General features: G+C 27.8%; 1 protein-coding gene across 2 annotated transcripts in view; it reads right to left on the bottom strand.

Annotated features, from left to right (window-relative positions):
* The window catches only part of LOC123266580 (transcription factor Sox-3-like), a 30,893-nt gene that overhangs the window by 10,301 nt on the left and 1,864 nt on the right, over positions 1-18,728 (bottom strand). Inside the window, exons 2-4 of one of the 2 annotated variants that reach the window (XM_044730886.1) lie at positions 14,862-15,166; positions 3,463-3,657; positions 1,641-1,792 (exon numbers count right to left, since the gene is read on the bottom strand). In XM_044730886.1, coding sequence (XP_044586821.1) covers positions 1,641-1,792; positions 3,463-3,657; positions 14,862-15,153 — 639 coding nt within the window. In that variant the 5' untranslated portion in view covers positions 15,154-15,166. Of the gene's footprint in view, positions 1-1,640; positions 1,793-3,462; positions 3,658-14,861; positions 15,167-18,728 lie in introns of those variants that run through there. The other variant, XM_044730887.1, reaches the window with a different exon arrangement.

Here is an 18,728-nt window from a genome sequence, read left to right as displayed (position 1 = left end):
GAAAAGTTTATATTTTTGACGTATTAGTTAGAAAATTAACAGTTTTTTCTTTAAAATTTTATCATTTTTTGGTGAAAGTTTGATGATTTTTTTTTTAATTTCTTTTAATGAAAACTTTTAAATTAAAATTTTTTTCAATTTTTTGAATTCTTGATTTGAGTTTAATTTTCTCATTTTTTTCAAAGAATGTTAATACATTTGTTAAATTTTTAAAGATATGCGATTTTTCAGCTGTTTTACTTATACAAAATAATCAATTTTTATCTAAAATAAATTTTTTATTTGAAAAATGATCAATTTTTGATAAATATCTTTCAATCTCATTCTTTGAATTTTCGTCATTTTTTTTTTTTTTTTCAATACTGTGAATTTTTGATTAAAATTTAATTTTTTGAGTTTTTTTTTTAGAGAAGAATATAACATTGACTTTAAAAAAATTTTAATCTTCAAGCTATTAATTGAAGAATCATTAGTAGAAATAGACTTTTTCAGAAAAATTTTGGCCTGTTATTGATGATAGTTTAAGACTCGATTTTGAAGAAAAATTAAAAATCCTTTTAACATGTTATTATTTTTGACTTTTACTATATTGGAGTTTTTGATTCGAATTTGCTAATTTTTTTTATAGAACCATACTAAATTTTAAAAAATTTTACTATTATTAAGCTATGATTTAATTATAAAATTTTTTTACTAATGTTTATTAAAATACATTTTTTAATGAGACTATTGTTGAAAAATCGCATTTAAACATCGTTAAAAATTCTGAAGAATACTTTTGAGTTCAAAAAAATTTATTTTAACAGCACCAAAAAATGATTTAATTTAATTTCCATCACCTGTTTTCAACGAACTGTCAAGCTCAAACTTACGAAGTTGAAGTTTAAGAAGTGTCAAAAAATCTTACAAAAAACAAGATCAAAATAAATTATCCGATAGGAAAATATATCTGACACGGAAATTCCTCATAGTATTCATAACAAGACTAAAACTTAGAAGAATCAAAGTCTGATAATAATAAAGTATCCTTTTTATTGTTACTCACAGTAATATATATTTCCCAACAATTGGTTTTATTTTCTGGTGGTAACCATTCACCATCCGAGATTTCGTCTTTGTGTTTAACAACTAAAGAAGTTTAAGAGACGATGCGACCTATTGCTTTTTTGGTAAATTCCTCGAGTCGGTGAAGGTAAACGATGTGTCATATATATATATATATATATATATATATATATATATATATATATATATATATATATATATATATATATATATATATATATATATATATATATATATATGTTTATATGAGAGTAAGAGTAAGGGTGCTTGCCTATTTAAAAAAGAGTGAGAGATCTGTGAAGAGAATAGTCAATAGTGTTCTACGAAAAGTCCCCGAATGGAATGAATAGAGGAAGATGTAGATGAAAAGAAGAAAAAAGAAGCCAAAGAAAGAAGTAATAGTGTCGAGGTGTTGGGTTAGCTATTCATGGTGAGCTGTTTAAAGGGGGAGGAGTGACTGTTTCAAAAGCATTATGAATCGAATGTGAGTATAATGCCGCAATAAGAATAGCTGAATAAAATAAGAAAAGGAATAATTTTAAATAAAAATACAAGTCTAAATGGGAAAAACTCACCTGGCCAGGTGCCCCAAGACTAGCAGACATCGCGGCAGACTGCTGGGCAGCCATACTGGCCATGCTAGCCATACTGGCTGCCGATAGTGATCCGTAGGCCGTTGCTGGTGCATAGTAAGGACTCATTCCTGGTTGTCCCATTGAACCCATACCTGAAAGTATTCAATATTAGTTAATATTTAAAACTATTAATAAAATTAGGAGGATAAGGAAAATTTTTTCTTCTACGTATTTGTATGATAGAATAATGTAGATGGTGCAAAGTTGAGACATCAATTATTGCTTCATATATTTAGGTTATTTGATCAAGAATTCCCACTTTGAAATTTTATTAATTACAATTAAATGCGACAGATTTAAACAATCATTCTCAATGCGATTCTTTTTTTGGAAATTATAAACTCATAAAAAAAATAAAGGGCCCGATTGATAATATTAATGGATAGTTATCGCGTTTATATGCAATGATTCCGTCAATTGATAGATCTAATTTGTTGGATTTTTCGATTTTTTATTTACTAGAAATTGTGCTAGATATTGTTGATAGATCTTTAATCGTATTTTTCCTTTTTTGTTACGTAAAATTATAGAACTTTTTGTAGATCTTTTACTGAAATTCTGTCAATTGCCAGAGCTGATTCTTTGCTCCAACAAAATCAGCTGATTCTTTGCTGATTCTTTGGGATGTTATATGCCTTGAGCGTGAAGCGCTTAAGTGTGCTTTATTGTCGCCTAAAAATCAAAACTCTTTGATTTCAACTTTTACTCCTTTTTTAAATTCATTATTTACGGTAGACTAGTAAAAAAATGTATACCGAAACAAAGATAAAACATTAATGAACAAATTTTATAAATTTTAAAGATGATTCATTAACAATTTTACATAAAATATTATTTATAAAAAAATCTAGCGAAATTTCTTTCATAAAAATTGTGGTGTTAACAGTATAACTCTTAAAGAACACAAGAAATTGACTTGATAATTTTTTATTCGGTTCGTATAATCAATGCGCACAGCCAATTCGGGAATCATGACTCAATTATTATCAATTTTATTATAAATAAGAGATTTCTATGATCATTTCTTCAGAATTTTTACTCATGAAGCAGCTGCATATTTTTGTAAATTGAGTTCCTTATAGAGTCTATGTGCGCATGCGTTTCCATCAGTTGTAATTGATCTTTTGCAACGCGCGAGGACGTTCAACTCGCAAGATAATTTCTGTTCGCAGGAAAAGTTAAATAAACATCAAAAGTGATTTGTAAAGAAAATTAATTTCTTCCATTGAACTGATTAATGACAGTGTTTTGTATTATTTTTGTTTTTGCATTGCACCGTTGATCATTTTTATTCTTATTGACGTTGAACTAAAAATGACTCCATGTGGAAGATCCAAAATAATATCCAAGTTTTTAATAAAAAGTTGTATAGATGAGCGTTAATTTGAATAATTTGGGTATGACATGGGCGCTTAAGTTAGCATATTTTAATTTACCTAATATTCAGAGCTTTATTATAGCACGTTTAGCAGGTTGCTATTGAAGATTGATCATGATCATAGAAGATATTGAGCACTGTTTGGTTTATTAGCAAATAAAATGGCTGTGCAAATACGCCAAGAAATGATTGAAGATCTCGATATTTGTGAATCGTAAAAGCATGATATGTTTTTCCAGTTTATGGAGAGATTTTATTGGGATGAATGGGATTAGTTTTGGTGATTAGATTGTTTTTTGGTTGGATGCGAGGAAGAGGAGTTTCAAATGAATATGAATATTAGGTATTGATGGTGGTTTTGGTTATAAATATGTATGAACTTACCGGAACGTAAAACATCCATTGGCACACTGGCGTACGGAATACTGTAAGGATAGCCTTCTTTTCTAAGGGTCTTTGGTTTGCGTCGTGGTCTGTATTTGTACTCCGGATGTTCTTTCATATGGTCCGAACGTAATCTCTTGGCTTCATCTATGAATGGACGTTTCTCGTGATCTGGTAATTTTTTCCATTCGGCACCTGAAAAAATTTACAAATGTGTTAGTTATGCTGAAGTTCAATTATTTTTAAGTCTTATAACTTACGTAAATAAGAAAAAAAAAAAAAAAAAAAAAAAAAAAAAAATTTCTACTCGATGCCACTCTGAAACTTATTTTATACAAAAAATTTATTGTGAAGAATTGAAATCAAGATTGTAAATAAACTATTAAAGATATGAAAAAATTGATATGAAATTTTTCTGAAGAAAATTTAATTTCCTACAAAAAAGGTTTCTTATAAATTTTTTGTATCTCCCATATTTCATTCATAATTTGATTTCCAAATTTGAAAATAATCTAAAAGAATAAAGAAGTAATTTTTTTCAGTGTGTCCATTTTTGACAAATGTTTGATGTTGAATCATGAATAAAAAATTCTATTTATTCAGTTGAAGATCCATTTGTTCACTTTACATTTAGGAGAAGTCTATGTACAGTAGAAAAATTTTGATTTGATGAAAGATTTGAAAGAAGAAATCTAAACTAGTCAAGTAGGTCGAACGGAATAGACTAAAATAATTTATTAAAAATATTGTTATTTTTACAATAAACAATATTTATCATAATAAAAAAAATGAAAAGATGTGAGTGTTAATATTGTAGAATATATATATATTTTGATTATTTAGAATGACCTTCACTGTGAGAATATGTTGATTGACAGTTAGACATGTGAAATGAATAAGAGGTTCACAAAAGACTAGAATTTAGTTTCGTTTATTTATTTTCTTTTTTGGTAAATTTTGTTTTGTCATATATGTACACTGTACATATGAATATAATATACATTATATACATATCCATATGTGTAACTTGTTTTATTTTTATACTGAATCGAATTGATTAAGCAAGCATGATAACTCCCTTGGTGTACTGTGATTTCATGATTATGCAGGATGATGTAGCACAATTGCGATTTAACGAGCCTCGACGAGAGCAACCAAAAGGACGTGACGAAGGAATATTTGTCACCAATCTGTACATTAACTATTTTTACGTACTGTAGACGTACATATCTATTATGCTTTACATTACATACATACTAGAAAGCACTACATAAATAGAGTAAAAAAACAATTGTTAGCATATTATAAACACTATTGCCTGTCATCATACCTCGATCAATTTGAATATCCATGTGATATATGGTACCCGTTTTTTCCCTTCATTAAACGGCCATTTGTTGTTTAGGGAAAAGATTTTTATCAGGATATTGATAGGGAGAGAGGAGGATTTTTTTTTTAGGTACGTGCTCCTTGAGACTAAAAATGATCATAGTAAAAAAAAAAAACTACTTGACCCAAGAAAAATTTTATACTTATTTCGAGCTATTCAGTTTGAATTATTTAAAAAAATTCACTCAAATAAGATAATCGATCTTCGGTCGGTTCACTCGACAATTTTCTCAAACAAATGTATTAAAATTTGGAACTTGTATTCTGAATAAAATATAGGAGCAACAAAAAATTTATAAGAAACCTTGTTTGTAGGAAATTAAATTTTCTATAAAAAAGGTTTATATCAATTTTCTCGTCTCTCGAATAGTTTACTCACAATTTTGATTTTAATTTTTTACAAATGATTTTTCTATGCAACTGGGAATTCAAATTGCACACATACACGCGCGCTTTAATCCTAACTAATAAGGAATTAGTAACCATTCTTTCGAGATTTTCAAGATATTCGATATTAAACTAACTTCAGTTCAATCATCAATTTTATATTAAAGGATGGCTTCAGATTAATTACATCCGATGCATGGTAAAGAATTGAATTCAAAATTATATGGAAAAAAAGTGGCTTTAAAATCTCATCAGGTGATACAAAAATTGTATCACCTGTGAAGTCAACAGAGGTGAACCTAAATTTACATCACTCGGTGATACAATTGTTGCATCTAATGTTTTTTGAATGAGACTAACTTGACGGTGATATACGTACCCTCAAACATTGAAATAAATTTTTCAAGACAATATTCTTTTAGCATTGAACATACAAAATCATCGGTCATGTTATTTTCACGTTTTTTTTATAACAAATTCTTAATAAATAAAAAAATACATACGACACGAAACATCAACAACAAATATAAAATATACAATATTCAGGCGCATGCGTTAGGGCACGCATAATTTACTCCACTGTGGTGTAAAATCTACATAACATCACGGTGATACAATATTTGTATCACCTCAATCCAAAAATAACATCACTCGTACAATCGGATTTTCACCATCATTTGTGGTGTAAATTTTAAATCATCTTTTTTTCCGTGAATGAGTGAAATATTGAAGATACGATAAAATGAAACGATACTTTTTTGATAGAAAATTAAATTCTCTAGAAAAAAAGTCCTCATAAACTTTTTCATATTTTGAATAGTCCATATCAAAATACATGAAAGTCTTGAAGTTAGTCATATAGGTCGAAACTCGCAAAAAACGGGCTGCGATTCATTATTGGTTGAAAGTAAGGCGCGTGCGTAGCGCGCTATTCAAATTTCTAGTTTACTTATAATCTTGATACTCAAATTTTGAATTTCTTTTTGTTAAGATAACGAGGTTTAAGACAATAACTTAAATTTGTTTTTCTAAGAAATATTTCTCCTGAGACAAGTAGTTTTTTCTTCGTTGCGCAAACTATCACTTCCAGAAATTCGTCAAAACTGACTACCTCAATACTACATCAGAAACACTTTTAAAGAAACAATGGATCAAAGAAATTAATGCGTAAAACAGTAAAGTCTCATTAGCATTGGCAGCACGTTGAGCAAACACGAAACAATGGCGATATAACAAAAGAGACGGGCAGAAACTAGCGTCAGTTAATTTGGTTGTGTTTTGCGCAGCACGGTAATACATAACCGGCAAATGAATGTTATTTTTGTATTATAACATTACACAAATAACAATCCATACAACATACAATCTATCCAGGCAACCACCTATTGCCAAGTCAACAAATACAATTGTACTTTACATGTCGATATACCTTTAAACAAAGCAACAAACATGTAAACAATGTAACTCGTAGTATTAAAACGGGTTTGTTCTGCATTGTTCCCCAGTTTTCTGGATAACTTTTTTATCCCCAACTATAAATCGTTGTTAAACAATGTATTTCCATGCATTGTTTATCATTCCCGCAGGGTTATGTTGTCATATAAAAGTATTAATCATATCTAGTGCTTTTGGGCATAGAAAGAGATTTTTTTAAAAACTCGCCGTGGAAATTGCAGTAATCTTGGTACAATGTGAAAAAACTATAGAAAAGTACTATTAATTTTTTACTGTAATCTATCGGTTAAAAATAATAAACATGAAAAATTAATAAAAAAAATAGTTACTTTTGGTTATTTTAATGTTAAAAATTGTAGTAAAATAAAATATTTTTTACTAAAACTACTCAAAAATCTACCGGGGTCTTCAGTAAAAATTAATCTAAATAACGGTATCATCTACTAACTTTGAGGCGGCGCAGCAATCGCTCAAGACTTATCAGCTGTATCAAAAATTACACATTTCAGTGATCAGTTGTCGCTCTATTACAGTTGACTATAACAAACTTTTATAAAATTGTCATTCTAATACAATTTTATGCAATTAGTTAAATATTATTTGTAAAAATGTACTTTAACGTCATTCGTAATTTTTTTTTATTATTACCTATTATTCTAAACACCAGCACCCTAGGTTACAAGACAGTCCGGTAATTATTATCATCAAACTCAACAGTAAATTGTAAAAAATTTTTTTTTCCATGTGAAATTAGTGACTACGGCAAAAAAATGATCAATGCCGTGTCAAGTAGCTTTTTTACATCAATAACATTACATCGCTCCAATACAAGATTTTGCTAGTACTAGTACTACATAAAGTATAGTACATACTGTACTAGTGTTTTGCACAATACACCGAACAAACGAGGGTCGTGGATTTGTTTAGAACAATGCCGGCGTTATACAACGGTATTAGCTATGGAGGAAGAAATATATATACATATATATTGTCAAGTTTTAAACCCCAACTCATTTGTACTTGTACTCAAGTTTCTCGTATTTTACCTTTTTCGCAATTTAACTCTCTTACATATACCTTATTCGCTCGCAACATGCTGTACGAACAAGTATATAGTATAGTATAGTATAGTATATAGTTATTGCGAATTAAAGAGAAGGGGGATCGTAAGCGACCAAAAGCTTGAAAAACTATAATAGCGCCTGTACTGCCTTCCCGTCCTTTCGCTAGTGAACAATGCCATTTATTTAACATCGTTTAAAAGTACAAAGCCTGTTAATTAATAGACGAAGACGATGAGGTAAACGAAAACGGATAGCGGTGTGGTGGGCGCCATCGTTGCCAATTTTTTACGTTTTGATGTTTGTGAGATTTAGTAAAGAGATATTTGGTAATTTTTTGAAATTTTAAAATATTTCTAAAATTTTCCGGGAATGCTTACTGCAAGTACCTTGCCCCATTTAAAAGATAATGGATACACACATAACATTATTTTATTTGGTATTTCATCACGTACTTTCCGGCGTATTTCATAATATATTTTAAAGTCTGTAAAAAATTTATTCTTACAAAAAATGATAAAAGAAAGAAGAAAAGAAAAGAACTGAAAGAATAGTCTCGGCAAATATATATACATCGGGAACGATCATTTTTAATCCCGCATAAGAGAAAGTACACGCGTGTGTTGCCATAGTAGGGTGTTTTGTACTGTGCGACAAAGGCACGTACTCATTGTCCTCAGTGTGCGATTCAATGGACGAGGAGTCGCAGGTTCCTGTTGTCCGGGATTTTTCTCGTTTCGTAGATCCCACCGGATGTTCAAGACTCTATATTCTACCATATATAACACACATATATATATATAAATATTTTACACATACCAATATAGATTTGATTCTAAATCTATCATATATTTTAATGCCCGTAAATATACGAACAGAAATACGTTTTCATTTACTATACTGAAGACTTAACATTTCGTATATATTGATATCTTATTATGTTTATGTTTTATATATTATGTACATTCGTGTATAAGTATAGATATATATAACATTAAATACGAAATTAAATATATATATATATTGACAATAGATAAGAAATGTGAATAAGAAAAAAATCTGCTTCATCATGATAAAAGCTTAAAGTTAAAATATACGAAACATGAAACAGTCTTTCTTTGATTCAAACCCTCTCTTTTCTTTATATTATGTATGTGTATATATTTGTTGTCACTAAAGTTGTACACCCTAGCTTTTTTATAAAAAAAAAAAAAAAAAAAACTTGAAGTACATTCTTAATGTAAATTAAGGTTTGTATTTCTTTGTATATTTTCCTTTACTTTTGACAATATTATGGATGCACAATTTGTCGATATTACACTTAGAAATAAAAATTGACTCAAGAAAAAGAATCAAAATCATTCAAATTAATTCTTCATATTGATTCAAGAGAGAATTGTTTTTTTAAAAAATTTTTCTATTTGATTTAAGAAAAAAAATTTTTCAAAATGATTTTTTTGGTTTAAGATTTCTTTTTTTGAATCAAGCTAATTTTTTTGTAAGTACAGTTTCGAAAATTGGGACAAAATTCCACTTATTATAAAGACTAGTCAAAAAATAAATTAAAAAAAAAAAAATTGTAAGTTTTTCAAAAACTTTATGTAATTTAGTTTTTATATTCTGACTTGAGAGCGATGTTCGATGAATTTAAAATCTATTTTTTGGACAAACAATACTTGAGACACTTTTCACACCTAGGGACAAAAAAAAATGGATATTTTCAATATCACGAATAAAAAAGCTAATTTTGTTGTAAAAGTTACAAAACAAAACGGACTTAAATATTTTCCTTAAGAATTCACTTCTGCATAATAAAAATCCTAACGACGCGACGGTAGGATAAGATTTTTAAGATCTCCCGAAATTGTTAAAATCTTTCAATATAAAATTTATTAAAATGATTAAAACTTTTTTATCCAATAAACAGTTTTGATTTAACAGCGAAAAAAAAATTTTTTTTAAATCGAAACATTAGTCATACACTATAAGAACTGGAGGATTAGTGTCTAAAAAATGTATACTGAAACTAATTACATGCATCATTTAATCTTTTAATATGCTAATATAGATAAGTATACGTTGAATTATATAAAACAAGAATGAAATGAGTTTATTAACTGGAAGAATGACTTCTAGGGTAATGACACTCGAACATTGTCACGAATTCTATATGACATGACATAACGTTTATGACAAATTGAATCAAACTTCAATTAATAATTGATTCATTCATGCGAAACAGTTAACTAGACTAAATTTCAATGTAAAGTAACAATATATTTTAGTTATTAAAACAAAAAGATATCTTCGATGATAATTTAAATTGTCCGAGCGAGAAATCAAATTCACGACTTTCTGATTACAAGCTTAAAAATCTAATCTCTACGTCTCGATTTTCTGAAAAACTTTATTGACTTGAAATACAAATTTACACAAATCTTGAACCGAGAAAATCATTCTGAAGAATTAAATCCACGAATGGAAAATTTGACTTTGACTTTAATTGAAAGTTGACTTTTTTTTTTATCAAAAATAATCTATTTATTGAGTAGATCTTTTAAAACTACACTGAAAAAAAAATTCTTGACTGGAGGGTAAATTTTCTTGGCTCAAAAAAATTTTAGTGACCCAAAAAAAAAATTAAGGAAGATATAGAAAATTTCTTGAATGGAGTCAGTTTCTTGAGCTAAGAAAATTTCTTCTTTTACTCCAAAATAACTTTTGTCTTCCTTAAAATTTTCTTGGTGCAAGAAGTTTTTTTTCTGTGTATGTCGATCAAAGTCGACTTTTGAATAACTTTTCAAAATCGAAGAAATTATTAATAAAATATTCAAAAAATTATTATTAAAGTTATGTTATCAAAAAATTATTAAATTTAATTTGTTTTTAAGTATTTGATGTATGATGTTATAATCAACTATTGAATTTGTTAAAACTTCAATTGCAAAAACTTAAAAACTTTTTGACAAACTTTTCCATTCTAAATGCAATCGTCTTCAATGAAGCAATAAAATAAAAAAAAAAAAAGTAAATTGTTCAAAATGATTTTAGTACAAAATATTTTCTCTTCATACGTAATTAATTTTTTTTTTCTTATAGTATAAGTAATTGCTCTACTAGAAGCCCAAAAATTTCTGTATAGTTACAATATTAACTTAATCAATAATTTTGTTAGTACTAATAAATCTTCTAAAATTTGTCATGATTAAACCCAATTCCCTAATCCACCAAAAAGGTGATAAACCCCCAACTAAAAGCATTAAATTGCCGGCCACTGATGCATTTAAACGTGATTACGCATAACTAAGCTTTCAAATGTAATCGCATATAAAACACTCTGAGTCTATCCACTTGATTAAAAAGTCCATCAAGATATATATATCACGCATCCATCTGCTTATCATCCAGTATGCATAACAATAAAAGGGAACTGCATAACAAAGTATTACTAAAAATCCTAAAAGCTCTCTATCGAGGTTCGTATCACACAATAAAAAGTATAAATTTTATTTTTTTATACTTCTCAAACTATTGAGCCGGCAATGGATACCGGGATAACAATTTCAACAATGGGGTTTGTTCGTAACGACTTTTCTATCCGCGGGTCTATACACATACCAGGGTGCTTTTAGTTATTTATTTTTGTTCGGGAATAAATAGAAAATGTGAATAAAGTGAAGGGGTTTATCGTGTAAAGTGTGGGCGGAAGCTTATACTATAGGTAGCATTAAAAAAGGGGTAAAAGCGCAAGCGCGCTTTTACGTTGTTCCGCGCCTCATTCGTTGTCGTCAAGGACGAGATAGTCGTAGAAGGCGGACGATGGGTTGGTTCAACGATAAAATCATCCGAATTCGCGGAAAGAGGGGATTAGCCAAGGGTTTTCCGAAAACTTACATACAGTCAACGCTCTCTGTATTTGACTCACCCGTACAGGACCATTCTCTGTATTTGACTCGTCCTTGTCCATAAGAGCTGTGTAAAATCGTCAAATACAGAGGAAGAATGTGGTCAAATACAGAGAGGTCCAATACAGAGAGCGTCGACTGTATTCGCGAGTTACGGATTTTTTTTTTGCATACAAGAGGGGATCAAACTATGACGGAGAAAGTGAAGATTTTGCAAAAAAAATTTTTTTCTAAAATTTACTGTTATAGATTTATTGAAAAAATTACCGGACTGTATTATAATCTAAGGCGCTACTTTACCATTTATAAATAACAGCAATACTTTTTAAGGTTACTTCACACATGCAACAGAATTAATATTAGAAATATTGTTATTAATAGAATATTATTTATTTAATAGATTTTAAACTTTGGAAAAACTAGATTTTAGTTTAATCCTCGAAATGCACACCTCCGAACAGAACTTTAGAGTACACACGGGATCAAATTGACCCTACTTGACTTTCAAAGAATTATATCTCAGAAACTATGCATTTTATCGGAATTCACGTTGTTACATTTTTGGTAGGTAAAACAATGCTCTTTTGAATACAATCATTATTATTCTGAATTACATAGTTTTTAATGTTGAAAAAATTAATTAAAAACAAACCTATTTCCGAGAAATATTTTAGAACAAAAAAAATTCTGGGATCAAAATGACCCCCAGTGAACTCCGAGGTTTAATAAGATTGAATGTTCAATTAATTTTTTAAGGTTATTTCACTTGAAAATATGTATAAAATAATAGCTAATAGTAAAAAAAAAATTACGAATGACCTTAAAGTACAGTTTTAAATAATATTTAACTAATTACATAAAATTTTGATAGAATGATAATTCTATAAAAGTTTATTTAAATTAACTATAATTGAGCAACAACTGATCACTAACATGTGTAATTTTTTATACATCTGATAGACTGAGAGCGATTGCAGCGCAGCCTCAAATTTAGTACACTGATAAAAAAAATTACTTAACTCAAGAGCTAAAATCTTGAACCAAGAATGTTATTTTAAAGAAAATGATTTTCTTAAGAGAATAAATTCTTGAACCAATTTTTCTGGTCTCAAGATAATCATTTTCTTCAAAATGGTACGCAGAAAAAAAAAATTAAGTTGATTCAAGAGAAAAATTCTTGAACCAAGAATATAATTTTGAAAAGGGTAATTGTCTTGAATCAAGACGAAAAATTCTTGAATTAAGTAAAATTTCCTTAAGAAAAATTTTCTTAAATCAAGAATTTTTCTACTCAAACCAAGAATATTGAGCTCTTCATGGTTCAAGATTTTGGCTCTTGAGTCAAGTTAATTTTTTTATTAGTGTAGATAATACCGTTGCTTAGATTAATTTTTACTGGAGATCCCGATAAATTCATTAGTAGTTTCAGCAAGAACATTTTAATTTCCTATAATTTTTAATATTAAAATAGTAAAAATTAATTATTGATCTTATTAACTTTTTATCATTATTATTTTTAACCGGTAGACTACAGTAAAAATTAATGGTATTTTTTATAGTTTTTTTTTATATTGTTTTTGTGAATAATTATTTAAAGAATTGAAAGTAAATCATAAATGGCAGAATATCATTTTTGCGACAACTTTAAAATAAAATTTTTTTCCAATATTTTATAAAATATGTCGAGGTGGTACGAAAAAGAATATTTGTAGATTTCCGGGTATTTTATAGCAAAAAATGCCTTTCGTTTTGTTGGGGCTAGATGTATGTGTATTTGAAGCGCGTTTCGTCACGCTTGATAGATTTTCCTTTGCTATATAGTCTATACACGCGTGTAACTACCGTACACACAGGAAATGTCGCCCTTTTCCTTTATGTCTAACCTCAATGTGTGGATATGGATATATATATATATATATATATATATATTTGTCGTCTTTGGTGAGACTAACGAGACGGAATAAGGGAGCCACTGTGAGCTCCTGAGTACGTTATTGTAAATGTGTATTATACCTTGATAGAGGATCTCGCTAAAAGCCGCTTCTTTATACTTAAAATTTTTTATTTCACTTTTTTATCGTTTGCCGCAACTCTACCGAATAATTTCCCGCGCAATGCCGCTAAAATAGGATGGGATTTTAGAAGAATTTGTGAAAAGGCTTTGTGATACTGAGACGGATCAAACGCTGGATCCTCGATCTGCTATAATGGAATTTGTCGCGAGCGATTTAACGGATTGTTATGATCGCTGTGAGATGAGGATTTATTAATTGTTTGGGAGAAGCTTGTTTTTAAATCAGATTCTTTTTTTTTATAGAGAATTTTGAGAGTAATTAGTTTTGAGGGTTGACAATTATAAAAATGAAATAGTAGACGGAGAAATTGATTTATTATCATTGTTTTTTTAAATTTAGAAGATGAAATTAGCGAAAGATTTTTTTAATATGACGAATTAGTTTATGAAGTTTTTTTTTTATGTAAAAAAATTATAAGAATCAATTCAAAAGCATTGAAAAATTAAATTCTAACAATTAATTGAGAAAATTATGCAAAATTTTTAGTTTAAATAAATTTGATGTATAATTTTTTTGTATAAAATATAGCAAAGTAACAACTAAGTTCTTTTTTAATAATTTATTAAAGATTTTCATCTGAGTAAAAAAACGCTGTATTTAATCTCAGAAAAATCTTTTCAAAATTTCATTCTTGCTTCAAGATATTCAATTCAAATTAATTCATTAAATTCACTTGCGACATGATATAAAACAAAACAAATAAATAAAAAAATTTTTTTATTTTATGAATTTTATTATGAGTAAAATATTGAAGATACGAAAAAATTATTAGAAACCTTTTTTGTAAGGAATTAAATTTTCTGTTAAAAAATTCCTTAAAAAATTTTTCGTATCTTTCATAGTTAACTCACAATTTTGATTAAAAAATTACTAGCACTAATTAAAAAAATTTCTTTTTTATAATTTACTTGTGCAAAAAATTTGAATTTATAAAAGTGAATATTCACTTGTATTTTTTTTTTTTTTAATTAAACTTATGAATAATTATAGACATTAATAATTTATGTGAATTTCAGTTTAAAAATAATTCAAAAAAAATTTTTATAAAATTTAGTCACTTTACTAATTACTCACTAGTTAAAAAATTGCATTAGAAAAACGAAAAAAAAATTTCTCAAAAAACTTACCTAATCGTTTTGAAATTTCACTATTGTGCATTTTAGGATTGTCTTGAGCGATTTTCCGTCTTTGCATCCTCGACCACACCATAAACGCGTTCATCGGCCTCTTGATGTGCTCCGATTGCGGTTTTTTATTAGTAGCCCCCACGGCCGCAGATGCTGCGGCGTTCAGGGAGTTAGCAAGTGAAACACCCATTTGCTCGACACCGACACCAACACCGGTTGGTGTGGACCCTGCGCCCGCTAAACACTGCATGTTGCGCAGTGAATCTGAGAAGGCTGTATTGCCATCACACATGTTTCCGCCGGCTCTGTAATAACAAAAAACATTAATATCAAAACTGAAAATTATTAGTATTAATTTAAATTTTGAGCTGTAAATTATATAGAAATTTCACTTTGGCCAAGAAAATTTTTTTTTTCATAATAATTTTGTTTTTGTGATTAAAAAAGTTTACTGTTAATGTTTAAAAATTTTTTTGTTTACGGTTTTATGTATGACTATTAAAAAAATTATTTTTTTATTGGAAAATAAATTTGAATAAATAGTTCAAGTTAAATTTCTGTTGAGTAATTTTTCGTAATTTTCAAACAAGACTTACTGGGGCTTTTACCTTACATCTAAATTTGAAATACGCGACTTTTTACAATTTGAACGAATTTCTAAGACATTAAAATTTTTATTGGGAAAATTTTGATCAAGACTTGCTTTCAAACTTTTACTGGGCAAATTTCCACAGTGTGAATTATTTTAAAAATTATCTTTATAATTATTGAACCTGTTTGTATTAATAAAATATTTTCTACTTTTTTCGATGCTGTTTTTTTATTTTTTTACAACAAAAATTAAATTCGGTCGATTTAAAAAACACAAGTGTCACTTTATGTACATTTATTTGCTTCTAAAATTAATCATACTTATGTATCTCGCGTAACTTTATCAATATTTTTCAAAAAAGTTTTATTAAAAAATTACTAAAAAATTAAATTAATGACAAAATGTAATGTATGTTTTTTATTTTTTAATTTCGGACAATTTAATCAAATAAAATTTATTTAATTGTCTTCTCGGTTTAGGAATTTTTCCCTTATCTAGGAATCAAATTAACATTATTGTGATTTATAAAAAAATAATTTTACTTTCTTCCTTAAGTAATCAAAAGTACTGATTATTTTTTAAATGCCGACATAAGTAACTTTGAAAATAAAATATTTATCAATACTTTTGAATCAAAATCCTCAATATTAAAAAAATAATTTCCCGCTTAAAAAAGTTTATGGTAACTTTTATTAAAATAACCAAGACAGCCTTTTTTTCTGCAAATTATAAGTTAGCAAAATAACCCCGAGGACACTTTGGGGGTACAATAGCACCCCAAACTTCAAGTATCCATTAATTAAAAAATAAAAATAAAATAAAAAATAGTAGATGTGGTAGAGATTGGAATTGAAAGCCTCAGTGGAATTATTTTATTTCTTTCCGGTCCTATTTATATCCAAGGGTTAGAAAATAAAAAGATCTCTATAGATGACGAGCTATCGGTGTGTCGAGTGTCATTCACTGAAGTATTATTATTGTTGTTGTCATTATTATTATTATCATTATATCAGGGCAGGGATTAATAGATATGTACGGAGGTCATGAACAGGACAAGGGTGACGAAAAAAGTCGACCGGGGGCGGCAATGGGGCACCGATAGCGTTGAGAGTTTAACGGTATGGTTGCGATTGTCAACTGGGGTCACGGATAAAGGGAATAAGACACTACCCTACCCTGCATATTCATGTGTTGGTGTATGCTCTACATAGAACATCGAACATTTAATATGGGGGAGTAAGAGCTTAACAATATGGAATAAGTGAAAGAGAGATTATTTGGTACTATACAACACCAAAGATGCTGGAAGTAATGGTAATGCTTGTTGACAACTGGGGAGGGAATTAGGAAGCGCTAATTGAATGTTTAGTTCGGTTCTATGACCTCTGGGGTGGTTTTTTATTTTTCTAAAGGAGGGAACCAACACCACGCCGATAGATGAGAGAGCACGGTGCTATTTATTACCCGGACCTGGATTTTAGCCCCCTGGTGTTTTCTGTCCTAATGTTTTGTTGTTTTTACACAAGGATTTTTCAACAAGTTTTATCTCTCTTTTTGGACTCGGCTAGTTTTCGTTTGGGTTTTACTGATTTTTTATAATTGGTAACTTTGGTTTTGGAATTTTTTATTTTATACTTATTTTTTTTGGCGGATTTTTTAAAATTAAAGTGATTTTGTTGAGTATAAATTTTGACAGAAAAAAGAGATTAAATTTTAATCAAAATATTTTTGCTTTCACTTTGGTACTTTTCGCATAAATTATTTTTTTATTTATTGAAATTCAAATGCCATAATTATGGAATTAAAAAATGTTATGCTTGTTTCTTTGTCGCATTATGAAAAATTAAAGCAATTTTATCGCACTGGTACAATAAGAGGAAACTTTAGCAGAAAAAAAAAAAAAAAAACAGAAAAAGAGTTGAATTGAACCAAGAATTTTTTTGACTTCATTTCGGTATTTTTCCCTTTAAATTCTCAATTAAATATTTAAAAAAAAAATACTCGGGTAATTTTATTTTTAAAAAATCGCATAAAAAATTAAAAATTCAAATCAAACATAATTTTTTTATTTTAATTGATAATCAAATTGTTTAATCTTGATAAATATAATTAATTTGAGAAAATTTTAATTCCTAACTTAAACTGTAGAAAATTTTCTTAGTAAGAGAAGATTTCAAGAGTCAATAAATCCGTTTTTTGTGCGTTAATTCCTCACGAATTACGATAAACAAATGAAAATTGTCAGAAAAGCGATTTGTATCTTGAATAAGCAAAAATTATTTACATATCGTTTTATGATTGAAAAATATTTACTTAGGATTACTTTTGATAGAATTTACAGCGGAAAAAAAGTAAACCAAAAATTTTATTAAGAAATTTTTTTTAAGCTTCTGTAAAAAGACATGTCAACTGTTCTATTTCAATTTAATAAACAAAAAAAAAATTCTAAACCAAGTTATTAGTTATTATCGATATTGTCAATATCGAAACTAACAGTGCATAAACAAAGAGAAGGATAATGATTACTAATAAATAATTAAATTGAAACTAAAAAATAATTCAGTTTTTGCAATAATAAATCACTCACATGTATACTTAAATTTTATGATGTAATTGAATAGAAAATTAGTAATTATACTGAAATTAACAGACTTGTGGAAAAAAATTGAGAAATTTTACTAAAATCGATAAAAAAATATAAATTTAAATTCAATGTAATGCATTTTTAGCACTAATTTATTTATTAAATGAATTTAAAAAATTGTTACTTTTTAACTTTTGAATTTTAAACAATATCGAAGTACTTTTTAACTTCTTGTAAATAGTCAAAATTTCAAATAATGACAAAATGTTATTTAGTAGAAAAAAATTTTCTGTAGCATGCAAATAAAAATTTTTTTTAATTTTCTGTACGCATTGTTTTATAATTTTTTTATTTTATATATTTTCAAGTCAAATTGAATATTCATAACTCAAAAGATTTCTTCTATTTTAAGTATTTGATTGTAGACAAAAGATTGCTGTAAGGATTAAATTGAGTATAAAAATATAAGTGGGAAAATTTATAAGAAATTGTCAATAATAACAATAACAATAAGAATCAATTTATTGAATTAAGCGGGTTTTTTTTTAATGAAATGACTGATAATTTCTACAATCAACGTTATTTCCAATTACAATTAATGTTTTTGTTTCAATAAAAGATAATTTTAATCATAATTACCCATTAAAATTACATGTAAATAATTATTTTTTTTTGTTTTCTAAAAAATTGC

Source organism: Cotesia glomerata, linkage group LG6, assembly GCF_020080835.1.
Source record: "Cotesia glomerata isolate CgM1 linkage group LG6, MPM_Cglom_v2.3, whole genome shotgun sequence".
NCBI classification, from domain to species: domain Eukaryota; kingdom Metazoa; phylum Arthropoda; class Insecta; order Hymenoptera; family Braconidae; genus Cotesia; species Cotesia glomerata.
The sequence above is the reverse complement of the archived record's forward strand: the minus strand, read 5'-3'. Positions and strand labels throughout refer to the sequence as shown.